General features: G+C 40.0%; 2 protein-coding genes across 3 annotated transcripts in view; one reads left to right on the top strand and one right to left on the bottom strand.

The window, feature by feature from the left end:
- The window catches only part of LOC109032147 (neuropeptides capa receptor), a 240,643-nt gene that overhangs the window by 167,496 nt on the left and 48,013 nt on the right, over nt 1-25,134 (bottom strand). The gene's annotated exons all lie outside the window — the stretch shown is intronic.
- LOC109032148 (uncharacterized) lies at nt 799-7,182 on the top strand. Its single transcript, XM_019044131.2, has 3 exons — nt 799-894; nt 1,966-2,081; nt 3,094-7,182. The coding sequence occupies exons 2-3, from the start codon at nt 1,969-1,971 to the stop codon at nt 3,848-3,850; spliced, it is 870 nt and encodes a 289-aa protein (XP_018899676.2). The 5' UTR covers nt 799-894; nt 1,966-1,968; the 3' UTR covers nt 3,851-7,182.

Here is a 25,134-nt window from a genome sequence, read left to right as displayed (position 1 = left end):
CTGCATGCGCATGGCTTTAAAATTCATCAGCACAAACTAATTTATACTTATTAAAAGCTCGGGTAAAAATTCAACCTGTTTGATAAACAACTTATTGTTACACTGTCACTCTAAAAACGCCCGCATTTGTTGCGATTGCGAAACGAACTTCAGCAAATCCCGATCACATGACTGTCAAAAGCGAATTACTGGCGATAAATCTATCTCGTGAAAACCAGCGTGTTTATACCCGTCTATCAACAATCACATAAGCCCACGAAAATTTCAATTAGAACAGAGGTTAGTCCGCGATGACTAAGATTTGGTTTCTGAGTGGGTCTCTATACATGATCAAATTCCGAACCAATACCAATCAATGTAGACCATTTGATGACTGTTCAATCCACCGATCAATGCAACAGTCTTCTTTGATCAAAAAAGTAGTGTCACTTTTCATCCTTCCTTGCCGGTCAGAAAATGTCTGCCAAATTTTCAATTGAAAATAAAGCGAAGTTACGAATATAAGTCTGATGACTCCCGACACTTGGATGGTAATTGGTTCAGGAAGTTGATCGTGTATCGAAGTCTGTTGTTCGCTTCCTTTGCTTGCAATACATCAGTTAACTTTTGACCGATGTGAGTTTAAAAAGGCTCTTCTTCTGATTACACAAAGCGTATTGACGCCAAATACTGAAATGAATAGTGAAACTGACACGTATATTATATCTCTTCACCCAATACTGATGTATCATGATAATGATACCCAAAAAAAATGTAATTTTTTCCTCATCTCGTTTCAGTTATTCGTCCTCGAGTAGCAGTTCAAATTTGACAAACAAAACAGGCAAGGCTTCACGGACACCAAAAAGGGTGAAAAAGGCTCTAGCTCCATTAACGAAAATCACTAATCCTACGGTTAGAATCTTTTTTGTGTGTGTGTGTGTGTGTGTGTGTTTACTAGATGAATCAATTTTTGCCTTCAATGAGCATGTTGCAAACTTCCGCTAGAGCAAAAAGAAGAGTTGTTTCTAATAGAAAATGGCTCAAAAATTACGATGAGCGCATTGAGGAAGTCTGAAATGCTACACTTCTAACTTTACAATTTACGCAAATAATATTCTTTTTTTTTTAAATCCCCGCTCCACGATCTATACTGCGGCACAGGTGAACTCATCGTAAGAGGAGTCGTTCCATCGAACTTGTTGCACACTAGGATGCTACACAATATTCAAAATGGCTGACACTTCTGCGCACAAATCAAGAGGTGGTAACATGATCTTTATCAACGCAAGGAAAATGTGAATATTAACACGCCGGCCGGTTGATAGGATCCCGTCTCGTTCAGAGTGTTTTCGGTCATGTTGAATATTGTGTAGCTTCCTGGTGCGCGAGGGTTGGATGGAGCGACTCTTCTTACGATAAGTTCACCTGTGCCGTAGTATAGTTTGTGAAGCGGGGAGCTAAAAAAATACCGTATAGATCTGACGCAGATTGTGAAATTATATAGGAGTGTGTTTCAGACTTCTACGATGCGCTCATCATAATTTTCGAACCATTTGCTAGGAGAAAGAACCCTTTTTGCTGTAGCTGAAGTTTATAATAGGCCCATTCTGAATTATTTTTCAAGATGTAAGTTAAAAAAAACACAGAATATATGCCCTTAATACAGATATAATACGCACAAGAAATTGTAGGTAATAACACAAAAAAAATCAAAAGCAGTGATTTAGAATCTTCCAGAGCCTTCCGATCTTTGTAAGTATATTGTTCGTCAGCTTAAAAACACGTTCCTTTCTAAACATTAAAATGCAGGAGTAATTTCCCTTGATATCGCTTGAACATTGTGACATTTTGAAGAACAAAATCTAATAGTGTCTAGTTTCCAAATAAACAATACTCTTGTGACACGCTATCTTTTCTAAAAATTATCAAAGTATTTTCAGGACACGTTTCACTCGTAATAATCTGTATTATTATTGTCTCTAGACTATGCAATACATGGGCCAAATATTTAGGAGGGCCAAAAGCATGGCCAAGGGATCAAGTCGTCCACAGCTGCGGGTGACGTGGTCGAAGCCAATCCCAGAGGAGAATTCGCGAAGGTAATATATCCATGTCCAAAGAACGCGGGTTAATTAGTAGGAGGGTTGCGGGACTATATTGAGGAATAACTTTCAATGATCTGATCATTGATTTTTCTCATTTCATCGCTACTTATTTTTGTGATGCACTTTACATACGCAATGTTTTTACAGAACGAAGATTAGGTAACATGCAAAAAAGCGCATTAGCTCTCGCCTATCGTGGTTGTTAAAATAAGAAAAAAACCTGCACCGCAAAGGGTTACAAATGTCCGCTATCCAAGCAGCTGTGGGCCGTGTATTGGTAAACATGAATGAACCTATACACGTAACGATAACATTTTGTGACTAGAAGTGTAAGTTTACGGAACAGGCCATCTCATCGATGAGAGGCGAGATGCAATGCGCTCTTTTGCGAGTGGGTTCATTCTTGCACATTATTTCAATTTAAACTTCATTTTTTAACAAAAAATTACCACGCACATGAAACAGCGTAAAGAGTGAAGTAACATTTTCGGGGAGATGATTATTAAAAATCACAACTTTAGAGGGACCCATTTGGGGCCAAAGGAATTGCACCTCCTCAGAATGTACACATCACAGGCATATGGTCATTTCCGGCAAGTAACAATCATCGCTGTTTGCCTAGGCAGATTGTAATTTGCCTGGGTAGCTTGATGTTTGCGTAGGCAACTTGCTGTTTGCCTGGGCAACTAGCTGTGTGCCTAGGTAATTCGCTGTTTGCCTAGGCAACTCGATGTTTACCTAGACAACTCGCAGTTTGCCTAGGAAACTTGCTGTTTACCTAGGCAGTCACAGTTTATTCCGCTTCGCTCCTTATTTGCCTCGGCAGATGACTATTTGTCGGAAATGGCTGTATGCCTGCGACATATAGACAAGATGCATACCTTTAAGAAAGCATACCTTATCCATGCCAACTAATCAGAAAACAAATAAAAGAACAAACTTGTACATGGTGGGAAAACTTGACGTTCCGTGTCTCTACGATACATAGTCTCTGTTGCTTCCACAGTTGCCAATCTGCACGTTGGGAGAAGTTCTTGGACTCCTCCGACATCAGCACGGACGACGAGGAAGAGCGGTTAAAAGAGATACAGAAATGGCTCAGCACACTGTGTGAACAAGAAGTCAACGAAGATCACGTTAAGGCAATCCCAGTTGACAACTTGCCTGAAATATTCCGGCCGAAGGCACCAGAGTCGTCTCCACCACTTTCTCGTCAATCCTCTCGACAACGGCCACCCTCGCATCCCCCGTCACATCCACATCCGCCATCACCCACGTGGGTACAGTCCCCCGAGCGCCTCAGGGTCGTCCAACCCGACCACCCTCTTCAGCGGCAATGGTCACCCCCACCGCGGCCACCACCAGACGAACCGACTCTATCACCCCCGGCCCCTTCAGATATACCTGCTCACTTGCCGCGATCCCTTTCGCGAAACCGGATCGAGAGGATCAAGAAGTGGCTCTTGGACATATGTCCGGGCAGAGAGTTCACCGACAGATTTATTTCTTCGATTCCGCGGAGACTCCTGCCAAAGAGATTGCAAGATAAGCACGCCACTCCTCAGCGATCCAAAAAATCTAAAGTGCATCGACCGCTACCCTCGCAGGTTAATTATACGCCTCAGTCGTACGATAGTCATGATTCCAGGAAACTAAAGTCGCAGGACAGCAGTGATTCCAAAGCATCGCAAGATAGTGGGTTGAACACATTGCAGTCGCATGATGGCAAGGGCTCAAATTCATCAAAGTATACGACGGATTAGAATTTTTAAAATTTTCCTGAAAGGTATACTTCAAGGTTGCCACAGAATTTAAACGCATGAAATCCCTGACATTTCCCTAATTTACCTGTCACGTTTCGGTAAAACTCCCTGACGATAGGAGATATGTCAGAAGGTTATAAAGAAATGCCTTGAAAAAGTTCTTACGCAAAATTTGCAGATCGAAAGATCAAACCCAATCTAGAAAGTAAACATAGGTAACTTAACAATTTTTCCCTGACGCTTTCGTAATTTTCCCTAACATGGCCAGGTTTTCCCCAATTTTTTAAAATTTCATGACAATTCCCGGTATTCCCTGAATGTAGTAACCCTGATAATTTCTTTTTTCTATCTTAAATTTTTCATCAACCGATTTTACCTGCATTAGTAAATGGGAGAAGAATCAAGTCCATTAAAGGAGTAACTGTTTCAAAGGTTCCTGCTGAAACATGATATCTGAATTCCCTACTCGTTGCCGTTGTCAAGTTTATTTTTAGTTGTAAATCAGTATTTAAAGTGAACTAGATACTAAAACCTAATATGCTGTTTATGGTAATTTATTAGGAATTGGCAAAGCTCTGTCGTTTTCAATACAATTTGAACTATACTACACTCGTTCAGAAGTGAATTTTTACCTTCTTTGAAAGATATTTGAAGAGAAGTCATACGGAAAGTATCAGTATCAACTTAGATAAAATTATTTTTCTATTCTTCTTTTTTTATTCAAATTGTGGTAGTTTCCGGAAAAAAGAGTCTTCTTACCCGCGAGATTCTTAAAATTCAAGTATTGTATCCACTGCTTTGTGAAGTATTGCGCAAACATTTAGCAGAAAAGCGTCCAAAAATGTTCAACCTTATTGAAGTTATGATGATTTAAATTTTGCGATTTAAAAGATGTAGTTTTGCTATTGATAGTTTCGGTGGAAAAATCGCCTTCATTTACGGAGAATACCATGTGAGCACCTCAGGGCGCGTTTAATTGCTTGGTTCCTCTTTCTCGCTCCTCCGTTCTGTCGATTTAACCAAAAGACGTCACGCCACGTATTTATAATCCTCGTTTTTTCAAAGCTAGTCTTGTAGTCTGGAAACACTCATCAATGCCGACCTCGTAACACTTACTGTATATTATTATTTTCTGCTAGGTCACCGCGTCTACACATACGCAATTGGGTTGAAAAAATTTGCTGAGTAGCGATTTTGGAATATACACTCCCCAAGTTTCGTCTCAATAGCTAAATTAGAGTAAATTTTAGAAGTAAGTGGAGTGTGCGGACTTTTGAAACACCCTGTATATTCAACGAATTTCCTTGATTCCGTGAATACTGATTCTTAAATATGCACGTACATGTAGGATTGTAAGGTAACCGTTCTTTGAAAAAAAATGTTATCAAGCAGCACCTGTTATCGGAAAACATGTGTACTAACATAATAATACTATTAAACTCAGTTTAAAAAATATCCTGTATAAGCTCAAAAGATCCATAGCAAGAAGACTCGCATAGGCTGGTCAAGCACGCGTCGTCATAAGCAGTCGCATAATCATAAAATCTCCAAAAGCTCCTGGCAACGGTCACCCTTAAGACGCGAGACGTGTCAAATCACGAGCCTCGATTGTATTAATGGCGTTTATGGGTTTATTTATGGTGAAGCCATAAAACGGGGGGTTATAATGTTACTGCATTGTCATTAAAATGTCATTTCAGGGTGGTTTGTTAGCAATACGGCTGAGCGTCAAGGCAAAAGCCGAGATGGTGGACTGTGCCTCCCGCCAATCTGCGTTGCATGAGAAGGGATTTCATTTAGGTTTTTTCTTTATTCCAGATTTAGGGCATAGTCGCTCCTTCCACAGTTTATTTCCTGGGTAAGGCCCCGACTGGTTTAATTTGACCGAGTGACGTAGCACCATAAAACAAACGGGAATGCTCACAATCAAATACGTTCTTAGAGAATTACTCGAGAAGCACTCAGCTGTTTTCTATGTAGTTCCTCAAGGAAGACGAGTATCGTTGAGATGAAAAAACTCACACAACAAAATTTCAACTATCAATTTTGAGAAACTACACTACCGATAAAAAAATAGACAATAGAAAAACGAGTATCGTCCTTCGTGTTTTGACATCAGAAACATTGAATAGATGTATTACAGACTTATCTATTCTAAATACGTTAGGTCCCTCTTCCGCATTTTGTTGTTGAGCTGGTGCGCCATTTGAACACATTACCACCAGTATACTAGAATTCTAGAGACAGTTGAAATCCAAAAGCGCTCCCTTTCGGCTGAGCGCTTAAAATACTATTTTCCTAAACATCGAGTGACACTGGACAGTGCAGTTTTGAAAATAGATCCTTGCGAGGGATTACAATAATTTGCCAGTTTTAAAAATGCAAACCATCACAGAATAAAAAATGATGGTTTCGAAAATTTTAAAATTCACGTGCACGTACATTAAAGTTTGTAAACATCATGGCAATGAGGCGGATGTAGGAAAATGGGCTCTGTATGTGCTCTTGTTCATAACTGCAATAATATTAGCTGTTCCTGTAGCTAGCAGAGCTAAGGGGCAGTAAGCAACTAAACGTGCTCTGAGGTGCTCAAGTGGTCTTCTACGTAAATGAAGGCGTTTTATACACCGTGCGTCAGTGCGTTCCCGGGAATAATAGCGTGAATGCCTTGTAAGTCAATGAATCATTGCAAAATGCGATATTTCTTGCAAGTGGCAAAAAATCAAAGGAACTATCAATCAATTTATCAAGTATCGTTTAACAAGCAATCCTCTTTACGACACTTTGACTATTAAAGAGTAATTATTGAGTAAAGTACGCGCATGTTTAAAGAATTTGTTTATAGTTTCTGTTGAGATTTTTGTGGAGAGGATGTCAAATGTTCCTAGCTTCCATGCTTCTCCGTCAGTAAGCACACTCAGCTTTATTATTTTTTGTCTGGTCTACGGCTGAGAGCATCATAGTGGTTTTCTTAGTATATATCCTTTCAGCTACTCAGTTCCACGGTGGAAAGTCCCTGCCCTGAGAGATTAGAAAGCGGCACTCCAATCAAGGAGTCGCCATGGGACCTCGCGGCATGAATGATCCAGGGTGTGGAAACTCTTTTCTGGTGACATTCTCATTCAGAAATTCCCATTGATTTGCACTACCGTAATTTTATTTCGACAATAAAATGACAAATCTTGAAACAAGAAGATTAAAAATTGTCTCTCTCATTTTAAATAATTTGCACCCGCTACAATTTATTTGGAGGAAATTTCCTCCGTGACAAGAAATGAATAGAACAGTGAGACCTGCAACATTAAATAGTCAGTCTCATTTTCATGACGGTTTAGTACGGATCGTACTTAAAAAAGTCTGCATCGAAGCAAATTATGTATTCTCAATTCCGAGCTTCCATTAGGCTACATGATTTTGCAATTATACGAGCTACACTATTTCAGGCTCATCCACAAAAGCACATAGCTGCATACGGGTACTCATACTGCCGTGCTAAGGAAAAACGCCGTATAAACCTTCAGGCATTGCCAAATTTTCTTTGATGAAACACTAATCTCCTGGTAAACTTATTAATATATTTATCTTCAAATCTTTCAGAGAATATTGTTCGTATTTTAATCTACAGTTCCTGCAAATTCGAGGAAAAATATTCATATAATTTTCCTCAAAAATAAGCATTTCATCAAAAGAAATTTGGCAACCCTCGAATGTTCATACGCAGTTCTTCCTTGGCACGGCAGCATTATATTCCTTGAATATATACTGATTGAGGAGGGCCTCCTTACCGAATGCAATAATGAATTTTCTGTCCCCCCCTTTTTTTTCCCATAAATTTTATTTGAAATTCAGTGTCAAAAATATTTTTTCCTTACACAAACTGCAGTTCCGTTTAGAACAAACTCCAGTCTCCTTTTCTGAACAAAGAGGAAATGTCATGTATTAACAAAGTTTGGTTTAACCTTCATCATAGTCGAAAATTAGGATTGAATTATGAATTATACCGGTAACCCAGTCTTAACTTTCGAATTAAAGTTCGATAATATTCCACCTATGAACTATCAATGGGATTTGATACCAGGTCACGACTGAGACATTGCGGCAATTATTTAACATTTTATGTTGGCAATAAATAAAGGTTTCTGAATCCCATTCAAAGATAATAATTCACGACTGTACACTTGATCCGGAAGCCGGTGAACTTACATAATGACTATGCATCTCTAGAGGGAATGTAGGTGAACATTATGGTGTTGCCTTTTGGCATTAAAACTTCCATTTCCCATTGGTTAGCTCGGGAAACTTAGCGGTGAGTTGGCAATGCATCGGGTGCGACGAGACAATGCCACTTGGAGCCTGGCGTTGGGCCAAGCTAAAACGTACCCATAATTTTGCCGCTGGCGCATGAATGGAAACCGCGTTTGCCAAAATACGCGAATCAACTGGGACGCTTGGCCCTCGAGGAAGAAGTGGAATGTCACTTCCAGTATATCCGATCATCTTAACCCGATCTAAAATGTTTCGGAGTGATATCCTTCCGCGCTGAGGAATAACGTCGTATGAGCCTTCAGAAGTTGCCGGTTTCCTTTGATTAAACACGAGTTTTCAGAGATGATTATGAATATTTCCCTCCCAAAGTTTTGGCTGATTGAAATTTCAATTCAATGGAGAATTTGCACGCAAGTTTTTAATTGATTCGCCTGAGAGTGCTTAAAGAGCTGATTTTGCAGTATTTTTTGTATTTGTTTTCTGTAATGGGAAATAGTCTAAAAATGAATTCAAAAGTGAGAAAATGCACCGCCTAGTGACGTCATCTGGCGGCATTTCCCATTTAAACATATGTATTTTAGCAGATTAGATCATTTTGTCCTATCTTCTCCAATATTTGTTCCCTTCATGAACCAAGGGTATCCTCGTGATCAGTTCACTCAGTAGTTTCCACTGTAACGCGAAGTTCATCAAATTTCAGACACAAATTCTCTATTCCAAGTACTTATCTAAAAATTTGAGGGAGAAATATTCATAACTTTTCTCAAGACGGCGCCGCCTACTAAACCCGGCTGATAAAAATTAAGTAGATTTACAGTACTTTTTCAGTACTTTTCTAAAAAATTTAGTACCTCATAAGCAGCAAAAATCCAATACCTTCTTGGTACTTTTAAATTGATTGTTGATTTGAGTTCCCATTATTTAATAATATTTCTTACCGCTTGTTTATTTTTAATTCTTCTATAAAATTATCCATATGCAGAATACAATTCTAGCTTGAGAAAACTTAAACCATGCGGTCGAAACTGCAATAGCGGCAAAGCAAAACCGGCAAGACCAGCGTGGAGGCTACTTCAATATTAATCTTTCATCGCATTGCTAAGGCGCAAGGATACAACTATTCGTACTCTCCGGAATGCGTGAGGTATCACGCCACAATTGAAGGCGTTTTCGAAACTGACAACTTTACACATCCGGATTCTGTCTGTGTCGCATAAATAGGGTGTCTATTAAAACTGACTGGCAAATATTAAGTACATTAACATTACTTTTTCAGTACCTTTCTAAAAAAATTAGTACCTCATAAGCAGCAAAAATCCAATAGTTTTTCGGTACCTTTAAATTGATTGTTGATTTAAGTTCCCATTATTTACTTATTTTTCTTACCGTTTGTTTATTCTTCTATAAAATTATCCATTTGCTGAATGCAATTCTATCTTGAGAACAATATAACTATGCGGTCGAAACTGCAATAGCGGCAAAAGGAAACCGACAGGGCCAGCGTGGAGCCTACTTCAATATTAATCTTTCATCGCATTGCTAAGGCGCAAGGATACAACTATTCGTACTCTCCGGAATGCAGGAGGTATCACGCCACAATTGAAGGCGTTTTCGAAACTGCCAACTTTCTACATCCGGATTCTGTGTCGCATAAATAAGGTGTCTATTAAAACTAGCTGGCAAGTATTAAGTATTTTTACAGTACGTATTCAGCAGCTTTCCAAAAAATTCAGTACCTCATAAGCCGACAAATTCAGTACTTTTACGGTATGTTTAAAGGACGGAGTCAGATAATTGTCAAAATTCAAGCTCAAATCGCGAGAAAAATAACGTAGCCAGGATATTCAAAGCTCATTAATTGATGACCTTAGGATCAACTGGCTTTACAATCTCGATCTAGCAAGAAAATACTGGATTGTATATTTTACAGGCTATTTTAAAAATGCCTGACCTTCATAGGGAATTTCCATACTTTTTCAGTACTGCCAGACTGCCAGATAAAAACATCAGTGCTATTTCCGGACTTTCCATACCAGTAGACAGCTTGCAAGAATAAGTTTTTTACTGGAGAAAATTTGGCAACATTCGAATGATCATGCGGTGTTTCTCCTCATCAGAGCAATCTGTGAGCCGCGATCCAATAATTCCAATTGAACTTGCAAGGAAACACGGCTCAGTGTGCTGTAGCTCAGAGCCTTTTAATTACATTGCAGTGTTGCAGGTGCTGCACATTATCCCTCTTACTATTTTGATTGGCGAGACAGGAGAAAGGGAGAGACCATTTTAGCTGGGAGAAAAAATGCACTTAGAAACTCGCGTTTCATCAATCACTTTGCTCGACTTTTTATGGATTTTGTCGCAATTTCACCGCCATTCTTCTTATCTCTCGAGAGAAGATGGCAATAATTATATTCTTTGGGTAAAGTTCCCAAACCACGTAACTTGATTGGTGCAGCGGTTCGGGAATATTTCCGCGTCCTCTCCTCCCAACATTTCAATGGTAACATTACTATAGCGGGTAACTTAATTTGTGAAATAAAAATCTGCGGTCGAATTGTAATCTTCTAAAAAAGGCCTGATCATCGATTTCGCTCAAAATTTCACACGTTATTCTCTCAAAATTATTCTTTGAACTGTCATGCAAAGGATATTTACTTAAAAACATTATATGTGAGCCAAAATTTTTGAGCAACGCGATTGAGATCTGCAGTTTCGTAGATTTGTCACGCAAGTTTTGGCATTCGTGCAATCGGCTTCTTGCTGGGGGAATCTGCTACTTTTCAGCACTAACTAGCAAATATGTATTGAGGTAGAAAGGTGGCACAAGTGGCTCAGAGAGGGTGGGGGGAGGGATGGAAGGTAGAGAATTGGAGGATAGAGGGTGAAGAGAGCATTGCGCTCAGGCACAAGTGAAACTGCATTAATCAATTAGGATGCCCAAGCTGAGTGTGAGGGAGCTATGCACCCGCTTTGCTCTCAAATGATTAGCGTCGTGTGCCGTGCATTCACGCGGCGCCTGCTCTCGAGTGCTTATGCAATCTTCCATGACACGGTGGAAGTCTGTGATAAGGGTTTAGGACATGATACTGTTTACCATCGGTACTTTATTATATCATGTGTGCACGGGCATTTCTCTGGGTTTGATTTATAAGAGTGCATAAGGTCCTTGCTCATGGTGGCTCCTTAAACAGATCGTTTCCATAGGGAAGCCTCATGCATGTGGTTTAGGGGCCGTTCATAAATAAATCACCTGCAATGAAAAGCGTTTTAAATCACGTGTATTAAAAAACGTTGTATAAAAAAAAATAAAAAATAAAAAAATAAAAAAAAATAAAATAAAATACCAAAAAGAGAGAAAGATTGCCGAACCAAAAAAAAAAAATTTCCGTCCATTCATGATTATCTATAGATCTCTGAAATTTCGGACATGGGCGCTGTTCGAAATAAAGAAAATCCGCACATATTTTTTCTTTGTATGGATGAACGCAGCTTACAAACAATATTTCCGCGGAAAACGGAAAGTTCACTTTTTGAGACAAGACATTCATACGACGATACACTGCAGTAAACAAAGATAAATAGTAAAAAAATTCAATTCAATTTTCGAAAAATTTCTTCAAAAAGTAGAAGGAGACGATTCATCGAGGCGAAAGGAAGATAATATTAATTTGGTCAAAACTTCCAAAGAGACTGGCCTTTGGCGTGAAACCACTTTCCTCTAAAGATTGTCTCTTTAAAATTAAACAATTGAATGATTTGTAATTCGGTGTGCGTGTCAAAATATTATGTTGTATATTTGATTCTTCAACGAAGAACTTTGCTGCACATCAGCAGTTTTAAAAATTTGAGAAACGTAGTCTAGCTATGAAAATTCGTGAGTAGCCCACTGTGCGGTAAATGCCTGCGTTAAAAGCAGCGCAAAAATACGGTCAAACGTGGATTAGACACTGGAGCTGCTATTAAAACTCAGCTCCTCCTAACACGATCCCCTGTCATAGAGGTGCCCAACATCTCACTTATTTTACACTTTATAAGGATTGCACGACTGCAAAGGAAGGAAAAATCCATAAAACAAAACAGCGCTATCGCAAATAAGAGTACCTTGAAACTGTGCAGTGCTTACACAGGGTTTTTATTTGAGCCTGACAAAAATACTAAAAATAATCTGGAGTGTGTTTCACTCAAAGGTTTATAATACCATCCGTTGTATTTCTGTAAGTATAATACATTTTTCCCTTAATAATACAAATCTTCTTAATCGGGTGTGTATGCATTGGTCCTCGAAAGTCCCATGGTAACCCTAAAACTGATGAGCCAATGCAGGACTATGTCTTGACGGGAGGTTTTCTCGGAATTTGCCGCGGAGAAAAATCCCACCTGCAAAGTCGATGATCCTTGTACCCATTGTAGAGATCTCAAGGGCCAACCGAGAAATGAAGAAAAAGTGATAACAAACTGTGCTATATTTTATTGTTTATTCGATTGTTCGTGTTTGTTTCATTGATATAATTTGTTTAACTGTTGACTGTATTCAATTATTATCTTAATCCCAGTTAAACTCTCGTTTTTTACTAATTATTCCCACACAAACTTGTCGCAGAAACACCAGAGCTCCATATCGTGGAGATGGTAACTGGGAAAAATCTCAGAAATTTCATCCCTGCGATTCGAACTCAGGACAAATCCCGTGAAAACGTCCCGTGAAGGCAAGGGTTAGGAGAGTTGCATAGACGTGGCAAAGCTCTCCCTTTTCAGAGACTCTAGTTTTCATGGGCAAAATAAGCTGCACTCCTAAGTGTAAGATGCACTACAATATTTGAATCACACCAACACACCAACCTGGTAACTCTAAAATCCTCAATTTTCATAAAGAACAATCAATTTTCATGAAGGTCATTAAAGTCAGCGAATCTGTTCCAACTTCGACCTTTAAAAGTGTCCTTAAGTACTTTTCCTTCGGCACCAAAAAGTGTCTTCTTGGACTTACTTCTTGACCTACTGTGCAGTTTTCTGTGTGTCGTCATTATTTTCATTTTTTCGAGTTGGTGTGTTTTTGTTCTCACTGATTCATTTATGCTAAATGGAACTATGTGCGAGTGGAAAGATGGGGTGTGTTCGTTAGTGGTCGGGCCATGAGAATGAATGGAATTTCAAAAGCGCTAGTGACGTCAGCGGCAACGATCGAGGCCGACGAGAAGACTGACGGAAGACTGACACGACGGGAAGATTGGTGGCGGGACTCTTCAACTCATGAGCCTTGTCCACAAGGCTCTTGCCACATGCCCACGGCTCACGAGTTAGCACTTAGTTCCTTTTGATTATATAGAAAATCCCGCTTTTTCATTTTCTCAAAAGGAACTGTATCCACTTTTTCATCGTTTTTAATTCAGTTTCCACGAGCACATCCCATCCTTCCACTTGCACATAGTTCCTTTCAGCATAAACACGTCCAAATCTAACAATGCAGATGACCCTATGGAGTATCTTGAAGATTCTTTTAGTGTTAAACCCTCGAAAAAAATCAACGGCACATCACATCCTAACCATCCTTTTGATTTAATAGAAAATCCCGCTTTTTCATTTTCTCAAAAGGAACTGTACCCACTTTTCCATTGTTATGCAGTTTTCACGAACACACCCCATCCTTCCACTTGCACATAGTTCCTTCCAGCATAAATACGTCCAAATCTAACAATTAAACATCGTGCGGATAACAGTAATAAATAATGAATAAAGGAGAAGATTGGCCATTAGCTGTGATTAGTTATCTTAGTTGAATCTAACAATACAGACGACCCTATGGAGTATCTTGAAGATTCTTTCAGTGTTGAACCCTCGAAAAAAATCAATGGCACATCACAACCTAACCTCAACCTCAAGCCCGGAGCGGCATCCTCGCGACGGGCCAGCAATTTGGAGGCCGTTATGCTTTTCATTGCCGATCTGTCGCGCGAATCGATGGAACGAAATCGCCGCTTTATGACGGAAGTTTCCAGCGTGGCCGCCAGATCGCGCTGGAATCCTTTTTTACTCCCGTCCATTTACGAAGCTTCCTTGCCGGACTGGCAGCTCGGTTTTCCAGCCGGTAGCGACATTTTTCGCCGCCGTTTTACGAGTCGAGTAACCGCTCAGGTCCTGCATATTGATGGCCCGGAGGACTCAAAGCGCGGAGAAAAAAAAGGGCCTTTACTTTCACTTTACGTCACTTTAACTCGTTTCTCGGAACTTGGTCTGTTCACAAAGGGAGTCTTCATTCCGCTCCCGGGTTTTGTTGACACGCGACGAACGATGGTTTCTCCGAAAGGCCGTAATATTAAAAGCTCCGTATTCCGTATGTAATTCACGAAGCCCTTGCAGCACCACTACAAACAGGACCGACGGAACCACCGCGCCGAGGAAGCACAGCAAGGAAATGGACGCGTGTTGATGACGGCGCAGCAATGCAACTATTCGTGCTTGATGGATGTCCGTGTTGCGTTTACAAAATTGAAGGCGCGATGGCGGCGCGAGGCGTGAACTCGCAATGCTCCGCTCTGTACGGCCAACGAGGTGGTGCCACTTTGAGTCGGAGGAAAAGTTAAAAAACGAGGCCTGAATATACGTTTCTCCTTAATTTTGGCAGTGTTGACACTCAATTGTTTTCTTTTTTTCGATTTGATGTTTACACTGAAAAAAAAATATGGTATATTTCACAACACCCTGACACAGTCATTCGAGTACGGTAATGAGCACCGGACTCTATGGTAGCATTTACCATACGATGGTAGGTATCACCAGAGTTCTGGTGAATACTGCTATAATTCTGGTTATTTCCACTAAATGATATCACTGTGTAAAAAATCAAGTTGACATATAGTAGACGTTACCATACTTTTTCAGTGTGATTCTTATTTTAGGATGTATTTGAAGACTTAAATCTAGAGTTCGTATGCACAATGCACGGTCCCACACAACCCGCGCACGCGGGGAAGTGGCGAGGCGAAAATGATCAATTATCGATATTTCCCCATTTGATGCTACAGCAAAGTATCGATTATAAAGGTATTCGTTGCGAACGACCCGAAAATCGATTTTTTTTCATGGATTTAAATGGTGGATCAATCGATATATCGCAAAGCACGCGACGCCACTGCCGCGGGGTACGTAATTTGGCAAGTCTCGGATCAATTTGACCAGGCTTGAGCATCTTGGGGTTATTCCTTTGTGTTACCTTTGGTGTTAACGACTCGAATCGCCTTTTCAATGGCAAAAGGCTAGTTAGGAATTATAGCACCTGATCACGCGGTCGAAAATTCACACGGCCGAATCTTCACGTCGTGTGGTGTTTGTGGGACCGCAGCTCAGGTCGCTCCGCGAAGGAGCTTTGTTTGTTGCGGTTGGGGTGGAAATGTGGAATTGGCACTTGTTGAGTCCTGTATCAACACCCTTTCGCTACTCAGCTCTGCGAGCGATCGGTCGTTCAACTCTTGCCTGTGAGCGAATTCGGGCGATCAAATATGGATAACAACGCCGGCATATGTTTGCTCGTTCATGGGAAGAGGCGCCTTAGTCTACCGGGACAAAATTTTCGTGGAGACGACTCTCGTCGAGTTGGATCAGAGAGTCAGATTTTGAAATTTCAACTCAAAAATTAAACTGTCTCTAGTATCAATCTGTCAAAGGTTATATAAGTTCCTTTGACGGATCTTCGGACTGCCTCTTTTTTTCTTCTTCAGCTTCCTTATTTCCTTCTTCAGCTCCCTTTCTTTCCCTTCATTTTCCTCTTTTTCTTCTTCAGCTCTCTCTTTTTCTCCTTCATTTTCTTCTTTTTCTTCTTCAGCTTCCTCATCTCCTTCATTTTCCTCTTTTTTTTCTTCAACTTCCTCCTTTTCTTCTTCAGCATCATTTTTTTCTTCTTCCTCATTAATTTCCTTTACATCTCTTTCTCCTTTTTCTCTTCTCCTCCTCCTCCTTTTTCTCCTATTTTTTTCCCATTTCTCTATACGATTCCCTCCGTCTTCCGACTCGATTGCCGAAGACCATAAGGTTAAAAATAATAGATGATCAGGTCGGACTTGTGTTGAAGGGCAACATTTCCCGTAAGATCAGACATTCAGGTGAAGCGCAGGGCCACATTTTTTTATTTTCTGCTGATTTTCAAAGTTCAACCATCAAAGAAATATTCTGTCGCACGGTGCGACCGACTCTTTTCTGCTACGGTGTGTGGACATAGTTCCACCGACGCGATTGTCCTCAGTAATTGCGGAACCGAGAAGTAGACATAACTGTCACGAGGGATTTCAGGGATTTTTTTGCGAGAGCACCTCGGCACATCCGGCGCGGTCTCGCGATTTTTGCGCGATGCACCGCGAGTCACGATTTCATCGAAGCGTGCACTTCCAGATCAAACAACACATCCGCGAGCCCTCCTCCCCTGCCCTCTCATGCCTTACGACGTATTTTTCCCCCATTTTTTTTATTAAAGAGAGAGTACGCTTGTCTCTTATCGTGAAATTTTCGTCTTTGCCTCCACCGTAAACAGTAGATGTGCTGAATCGAGACACTTTATTTACTCAGCGCTCATATCCTTTTACAAGAATATACAGTCTGTCGTTGAAAAAATATTCATCTATTTACCTTAAAAAAAATACAAGTTATTCCCAGTATACAGATAAATACCCCGTTTCTGTATGAGACATTGTTCATTTCTTGTTCAAAAAACAATTTTACTCAGTTTGCATTATGCAAGCAGAAGCATTTACTGTTTAAAATACGGAAATCGATTATAACATCTCAAATTTCACGGAACTCCCCCGTAAAAATCCAAGATGGCGGCCAAAATGATCCTTTAAGGATTTTACAAAAAAAAAAATGCCGTTGCAAGTATGCCGCGTAAAGTGTCAATTGTTAAGTTTGATCGTAGAATCCGAATCTGCTGCCAGAAATTGTCCTAAACACCAAGATAAGGCCTAAATCCAAAATGGCTGCAAAATGACCCTTTCGGGGGAAAATGTTCATGTTGGAAATGTGCCGCGTAAGGTGCCGATTGTGAAGTATTTCTAGGCATATGTAGAATCCAAATTTGATGTCAAAAATCAACTGTTCAATGTTCTTGGAAGTATATTTTAGAAATGGGAGTCTTTTAAGGAATGAATCTCTCACTCACCGGCAAATTCTTACGAGTTTTTTCACAATACACGGTTCCGAATACAGAGGCAAGAATGACAGCGAAGTGAGTCCACGAATAAAATTGACGTATTTTCTCCTGCGCTTGATTCACCACGCAATATTCATACCTATATCTTTACGGCTTTGACATTAGTATTTCCCAGAATTTTCTCAACTTAAACACTCTAGATCAGATACCTAAAGTTCCGAGAACCTCATGCACGCGGGGTAAAAGCTGATACTTAGAACAGTACGCATCATCATAAATTCTATAAATTAATCGGAAGTATTCCTCACAGACTTTGAGCTGTTCGGAATTTGCAGGTTCCACTTCGGTGTTATTGAAATCCACCTACTCGGGTTCTTGGAAACGCTATCAGGACATCGAAATTAAACTACCTATCTTCGTGGAAAAATAGCAGCGTAACTCACGAGCTTTATAATTCCAAGGCACTTGTGTGTTGAGGGCTCAAGAGTCTTCAGTGCTGCATTTTATTTATACCTCCGCCTTTCTTTCACCCTAATTTTCCGGGCACGAGAATAATTTTCGAGGACGCCTTTTCGTCATCGCGCATCTAAATAAGATTTCAAAATTCCACGTATCAACTTACAGGGTTGCTGAATGTAATAGACATCATCATCATTAATATAAACTTCGAAGGATTCTGCCTTTTTCTATTTCACTCGAGGGGAAGTGTCCCCTCCCGGACTCTCTTCCCCACCCGGTGACTGACGCTGCGCTGTGTTGAACTGTTCAGCCTGAACCTTTCCCCTACGTCTGAACGTTCCCCATTCCTCTGTCAATCGAACGATATGCCTCCGCTTACGTATTGTCGCGCTCGCCCACCCAGGTAAGTACCTACCGGCCAGCGGTCAGTTGATGATAAATCTCGCTCATGCTCCTACGCAGCTACGCATTGATTACGCCAGCGAATTACTTTCCAAATAATTAGAATTTTTTCGATAATAGTTTTCTTTATTTATTCGACGGTATTTTTTCTCTGTTCTACTGTGATTTCCTTGGTTCTCTACTGTGTTTGACTTTGTTGAAATTTATATTAATACTCACACGGAGAAAAAAACTTCGTGCATGGGACCCGACGTTGAGATCATATGAATCTCTTAAAACTTGAGGTCCAGCTGCCGAAATTCGGGTCAGAAATCTGAAACACTTCGGTATGCACCGAGTACTTCAGATGTGTGACCTGAAACCTTCGGTATATACCGAACTACTTCAATTGTCTGACCCGAACTTCGGCAGATGGACCTTAACTTTTTGGATGCGTGATCCGAAAACTTCAGAGATCCATATGATCTCAGCTTCGGGTTCCATGCACAAAATTTTTTTCTCCGTGTTTCCTTTTAGGGGACGCAACTAAAATTTCAGTAAATTTTTTCAGAAAAGTAAAAAAAAAAAAAAAAAAAAAAAAAAAAAGTGGCTAACAATGGTTCCTCACCTTCTCGTGGTTTTGGCTGTTTTTACTAAGTGGGAACCGTCCATAAGATATAGTCTATTTCTTGCCCTGCCATTATTATTCTACAAGTTAATTGTGGAATGAGAATTTCATAATGTTTTCTATGAAATCTTCAAAATATAGTGACAAAAGCGGCTCGCGAAGCGAGCCGAATGTCACTCGCGCAGCGAGTGACCGGGGGTCCAGGGGGCGTAGCCCCCGGCTAGGCGTGACGGGCGCGCGAAGCGCGCCCAGAACGGCTAGTAAAATAATACCACTCGTTTTACATTCGGACGTATTTATGCGAAAAGGAACTAAGTGCATAGGATTTGCGTGAGACATAGTTCCTTTCGGCATTAATACATTCATTTGATCGAGCCCACAAAATAAGTGAAACCTGTTTAACACAAACCGGGACCTCGGTATTAATACAAGCCGAATGTTTCTACGGCGTTAAAATGTTAATAAGCTTGAGAGCAATAAAGCGCTTTTATGAGTATTTTTCCAAATGAGGGAGCAGTTTGGTGGAAAAAATCTTCCTAGATAGTGAGCAATGCAAGTTTCATCGAAATTTTTCGTTAAGGCAAAGATCCTCAAAAAGAAATCCGATTATGAAACCTAAATCATAAGTCATACACGAGTCATCTGGCTCTTTTGCTCCGAGAAACATTGAATTTTTCTTCATTTTTTATTTAATACGCGAGAAGAAAGGTGTTGAACTGCGGAGGAGTCAAAAAGCATAGCTCCAAACATGGGTAGATAAGTGTTACACTAAAAAATAAAAAAACTCCGGTCGTAGGAGCCCTATCCTTACTGGCTAAATGGACATTCCATCCGCTTTCCTGGCTCAGAGGCCGGGAGTTCCGGGCGTGGCACCAGAGCAATCGACGCTACGGCTCCAGCACCCGGTACTTCCGGCCACTGATCCCGGAACGAATGACATGGCTGTATAGCTCGTATCTTTTTTTTCAGTTTAGTATCACCACAATACCCCCCCTCTACAAACGACCATCTTGGATGGATCATATTCTATAGATTACCTCTAGATTAGATGCAGATGGCTATGCATATCCTAAAAATCATTTTGAGCCACCATTATCCGCACTGGCTTATGCACTCTACCATCTCTCTACATCGTGAATATTCTACCGTGCTAGGGAAAAACGCCTTTTGAGCATTTAAGAGTTGCCAAATTACCTTTAATAAAAACCGAATCTACTGGAAAAATTATAAATATTTTTTTCCAAAGTTTTCAGACAATTTGATCTAAAATATCTGAAAATTTCAAGGGAAGTTAAACTTAAATTGAGGACACCGCACCAAGAACAGCCTATAACTGGAAACCGCGTTTTGAGAAAAACGCATTTAAAGTTTTGTTTTTTATGTACTGCGCAGACTTTTCTATGCAGGTACCCTGTTTTGGTGTTTTTGGGTGACCTAACCCTTCTATTGAAGGATGCCGGGTAAATTTTGCGATAAATTTTGGGTTTATACTTTCATATATTTAATTTAAAAAAGCGCTTTATAGGCCATTTTTACGCCCAACAGTCATTTTGGTGGCAATATGAAGTATAAATCATTTTAATCACGCATGATTAACGCAAAATGAAAGAATATCGATAGTGAGTAAAGAAGGGGTAACTAGCACCTTATAGGCCCGTTTATAGGTCGTTCTTGCACCCATAGATCCAGAGGCCTGACTTAACTCGGAAAAAAAAGGTTATTCGACCTCGAGCCGTTACCTATCTATATTCTATCGCTACCATAGCACAGTCCAGGGTACGTAGAATCCGAAAAGCAGATGGGCGTAATAACAACTTATACGCTTGTAGGCTATTCTTGGTGCGGTGTCCTCAATTGCGCCAAAATTACATATTTTATCGAGGAAAATTTGGCAACTCTCAAATGTTCATACGGCGTTTCTCCATAGCACGGCAGTATTTTCCTCCAACCTCATTTCCGCTGACTTTTCACCGCTGCGTGCAACTTTGCCCTTCTCTCTAGTGAGCATGAGGTGATAACTGGACGCATTTCTGCCAAACGGAACTATGTGCACTAAGACATGAGCCCTGAGACCCATAAGAATACATGCATTACTGGGCTGACGTCATAATGCACATAGTTCCGTTTGGGAGAAATACGTCCAACTAAAGCACAACGGAAAGAGCACTTTATTCACATAGGAAACAAGATAACATCGACGAGGGATTGACAAGGGCTCCTTACAGGGATGCCACCTTGCACTGGTATTCGATAATGAGTCACCTTTAAAACGAGGTTTCCGATGCAATGTGGCAACGCAGTCTCACTTCTGTCAGAACAGCTTGTTAGTGGTGATTCGTGAGAAAACAATTGAACTTTTGGGCGTGATAAGCGTTTCGTCTACATTGCCGTGATAGTAAAGAGAGCAGTAAGTACATTTCTGTATGAGCCATAATTAGCGCATTCTTTTATGTGTCTCAGGGTTCATCGCAGCATGCACTTACTTCTTTCTTCACTATGACGGTATTACACCGGGAAGCTCCCGCAGAATTTCGGTCTAACTAGTTCGAGGAACTTGGTGCGGTCAGTCCGTCGTACTTGAGACTTGAGTGCTCTAAAAATTATATGTTCTTATGATGCTGTTTCGTTAGTTTTTGAGAAAATCTGGATTCCTTGAAACGAAAGGGGAAAAAGCTAAAATTCTGGAAAATTTTGCCCACCTTAAAAAAGAAAAGGCACATCCGTGGACAAAAATAAAAAATTCACAACTCGACATCTGAATATTTTTTTTGGAGTTTGTCATCTTAAAGATATTTCTGACTCACAGTGATGGTTCATTTTCAAATTTTTCGCCCAAAACTACTTTAAATGTGGGTAGGAAATGGGCGGAAAATGAGTCAAGAATCACTGGTCCATAAAAGACACACGGAAAAAAGACGTCAACTTCAAATGAAGATTACTCGCTTGAAACGCAAAATGCTCTAGGTGGTTGACATTTTTTGATCCTCATAGATCTAACTTCACTTCTACTAACAAGATCTTGCAACTTTTTGCGACGATCAGAGATATATTTGAAGTTAAAAATTGGGTGTATCACGTTGTTTTTACATTGGTAACAGGGGGCTAATTCTAGGTTGCCAACTTAGAATGAACTTTTCTCGAAAAATACGCAAAAAATCCTGGATATATAACATTTTTATATTCCTCAAGTGTTGTACTTTGATAGTGCCATAGGATTTTTCTATATCGGTGCTAATATCTTCAATATTTAAAGTTAAGTGTCTGTTGCCGATTTTTGTCCGCATCGTCCATACGGATGCCGCACTGTGCGACGGTGAAACTACCAGATCACGTTCACGGTTTGCGACGCTGTATACTTCCTGTCATGCTTCATTTTTGAAATGGAAAACTACTTATCGTCAATTCTTGAAAACTTCCGTGATTTTTCTTCTCAGTGCGAGGATAACTCTGTGAAAACTTCAAGGAATGATATAGATTCGTCCTTCTTCAAAAAAGGAAATGAGAGCGGTGATTTTTAAAAATCGCAAACGGGATACGTGATTTGGACTGCATTTTGCAATTTGGAACTATAAATTCTGGCCCGGTTTAAAAACAACGTATGAGCCATTAGTTTTCCTAAGCACATAAGTATTTTTTCAGATGAGCCAGAATTTATAGTTCCAAATTGCAAAATGCAGTCCATTTAGTAGCTTCACCGCTGATCATCTAAGAATTCAGCTGCACCATAAAAAATATTTGTGTTCTTATGTTATTTTCGGTTTATGTAGGAAGGTAACACTAATCAGCCCAGATTTTATGCTGATTTTGGTACAGTTCAAGATGGTAGAATTCAGCACAAAAAACCAATGGAAAAACCGGGAGACCTCAGTATCAACCGAAGGCCCGAGTTACTTGGTACTCCACTTCGCACAATAACCGAACTTAAAGGTGGAATACATTTTGCAAAAAGGAGCCAAGAGCATTTCCAATGTCACTAAGATTATGCAACTTTTTTTACTTTGCAAATATAAACCTATTATCTGAACAATTTTTTTTTTTATTATTATTACCGATAAACTATGATTTCAAGGCAAAGATTACCACTGTAAATTTAATTTTTTGCATGATTTTAGTAATTTTATTGCAAAGAAGGTAAGCCGCACAATCTTAGCAACATTTTATTGCTTTCGGTTCCTTTTTTGGTGCATTTCTCATATCGGATGAAGAATTTCTCCATCCCTTTAAGTTCGAATATCTCGTCCCTGCTCGTCTCGGTATATCCCGCATCAAAGACCGTTTAAATTCAGCTCGAAGAAATAAAGGAGGAAGGGATGCAAAAGGATTGGGGTGGATTAGCGCTTGACCGGAGGGAACCGTGACCGACTTCCAATCGCGGAGTTGACACGCACGCAAAATGTCGGCTGAACGTGCGGAAACTGCAAAGATCCGTGATGTCATCCGCCGGGTCCACATCATGGAAGGGAGAGAGAGAGAGAGAGTGAAAGGGGGGAATCAACTGCAAAGTGCACAGCGTGACCGGACTAAGTAGTGCCCCGCCCCCTTAAGCAGCTCATGTCATCACGTAATTTACATCACTTGCACCCCATTCCCCTGCAAAGGGATATTGCCACAACGTTCCTTCAATATCACCAAAAAAGAAAATGAAAAAAAGTTAAGAAATGGCCAGAATTGTATGTAACAAGGTGGTGAAACGGTACTGGGTTCAAGCCATTTCGCGGGGAAAACAAAGTCAAAAAGTTCCAAAAATATTTCAATTAGAGTCAACATTGATAGGGGATGTTGTTGCAACGTTGAGGCAACATGCTTATGGGAAAGAAAGCAATATCGCCATGAGACGCATTGCATCAATATTGCCTGTTGAAGTTAAAAAAAAAAAAAAAAAAAAAAAAAAAAAAAAAAGTTTGCACTTAAATGTTAATTCTCACTGTGTTCAAACGCACTCGTTATTGTTTATGGTCAGGTTTTCTCAAAAATATTGCGTTCAATATTGCTACGCGATGAAATGACATTGTCTCAAAGAGGTTACAATATTTTGGGTCGTATTATATGGTATGGTGAGCGGTTGATAACGCGTTGACGGGTAGATAACGCTTTGATGCAACTATTCCTGCTAAATGGATGTCTATGTTGCATGCGATGAAATTGAAGGCGTTCTGGTTTTCCCAGCACACACGCGCGATGCTCGTTGTGTCGCTTATTTCCATTAGACACATCTAAATAATAATGAGACATGCCAATACTTTATTACAATTGCCGCTACTGGTTTGGGGGCTTTACTCGAGTAAATCCAAGGACGTGCTGACATAAAATTACAAAACTATTACAATATTTGACAACGAGCAAGATTCCAAAGATATTGTAGATTTGGACAGCGTTTAACAGGAAGGAACCAAGCCACACCAGCTGTTGCCAAATTTAACTGGGCAATTTTTTTTTTTTTACGAGGGAACGTTTGTGCGGATTTCTGTGAAAAGTTTAAGGAATTTGCTTCGTACTATAGAGAAAATACACTGAAATTTGCACGAAAATCCGCGCAACCGTTTTCATGTAAAAATATTGGCAATAGCTGATGTGGCTTGGTTCCTTTCTGCTACACGCGGTCCATTTCTGACTGGACAGTGCGTGTGCATGAGACTTTTTGAGTTACAAAATATTCTACACTCTGTTCCCTACGATTAACTTGCATCTATGAATGAAATAAATAGATTCAAAGGACCTAAAACTACACTTCATTGACTGTTAGATTGGAAAACTGAAGACGAGAAAGGGGTCTCGGCAATCATGCAATGCGGGTGATTAATGGCATTGTAGAAATTGACCAGATAATAATCTTATTTGCCGGATTGGTGTAAAATCATTAGATCTATGATTATTCACTACTGTACAATTTCTAATAGGCCTTGAAAACTTGGCAAAAATCGCGCCAGTAAATGGACATTCAAATTTTCCCGATGAAATAATGACACAGTTTCCTGCCACAACGATTTTTACGGAACATCGTTGCAATATTGTACCTTTGCTGTGATTTAGAACTATTGGTTCACTAACGATGCTATGATAGAAAGTGATCCTACTTTGGCAGACTTGAGTTTTCTTTATCCCGAGGTCGATTCGGAAAACAATTGACGACAAAGGCAGAATAAGAGAAGAGGAGGAGAAAAAAACTAGAAAAATGAAGAGGAAGAAGAAAAAGAACGAGACAAAGACAGAGAAAAAAAGATTGTTCGTTCTTTTCTTTTTCCTTGTCTTCTTCACATTCGTATTTTTCTTCTTCTTCTTTTTCCTCTTCTTATTTTTTTTTGGATTATTTTACATTTTCCCTTCCGTAGGGACCTTCTTTTTTTCCTTCTCCTTACCTTCCTACACTTCATACACTTCTTCCTTCTCCTCATCACCTATATTTCTTCATTTTTT

This window comes from Bemisia tabaci, chromosome 7 (genome assembly GCF_918797505.1).
Source record: "Bemisia tabaci chromosome 7, PGI_BMITA_v3".
Lineage (NCBI taxonomy): Eukaryota > Metazoa > Arthropoda > Insecta > Hemiptera > Aleyrodidae > Bemisia > Bemisia tabaci.
Note: the sequence above shows the minus strand (reverse complement) of the source record. Positions and strands in the feature narration are given on the sequence as shown.

Excerpts from the sequence above, each read along its gene's own strand:
- LOC109032148 (XM_019044131.2), top strand. The coding sequence starts at position 1,969 with ATGCAATACATGGGCCAAATATTTAGGAGGGCCAAAAGCATGGCCAAG. Across the intron at positions 2,082-3,093 it reads CCAGAGGAGAATTCGCGAAG|TTGCCAATCTGCACGTTGGG; the intron begins GTAATATATCCA and ends TTGCTTCCACAG.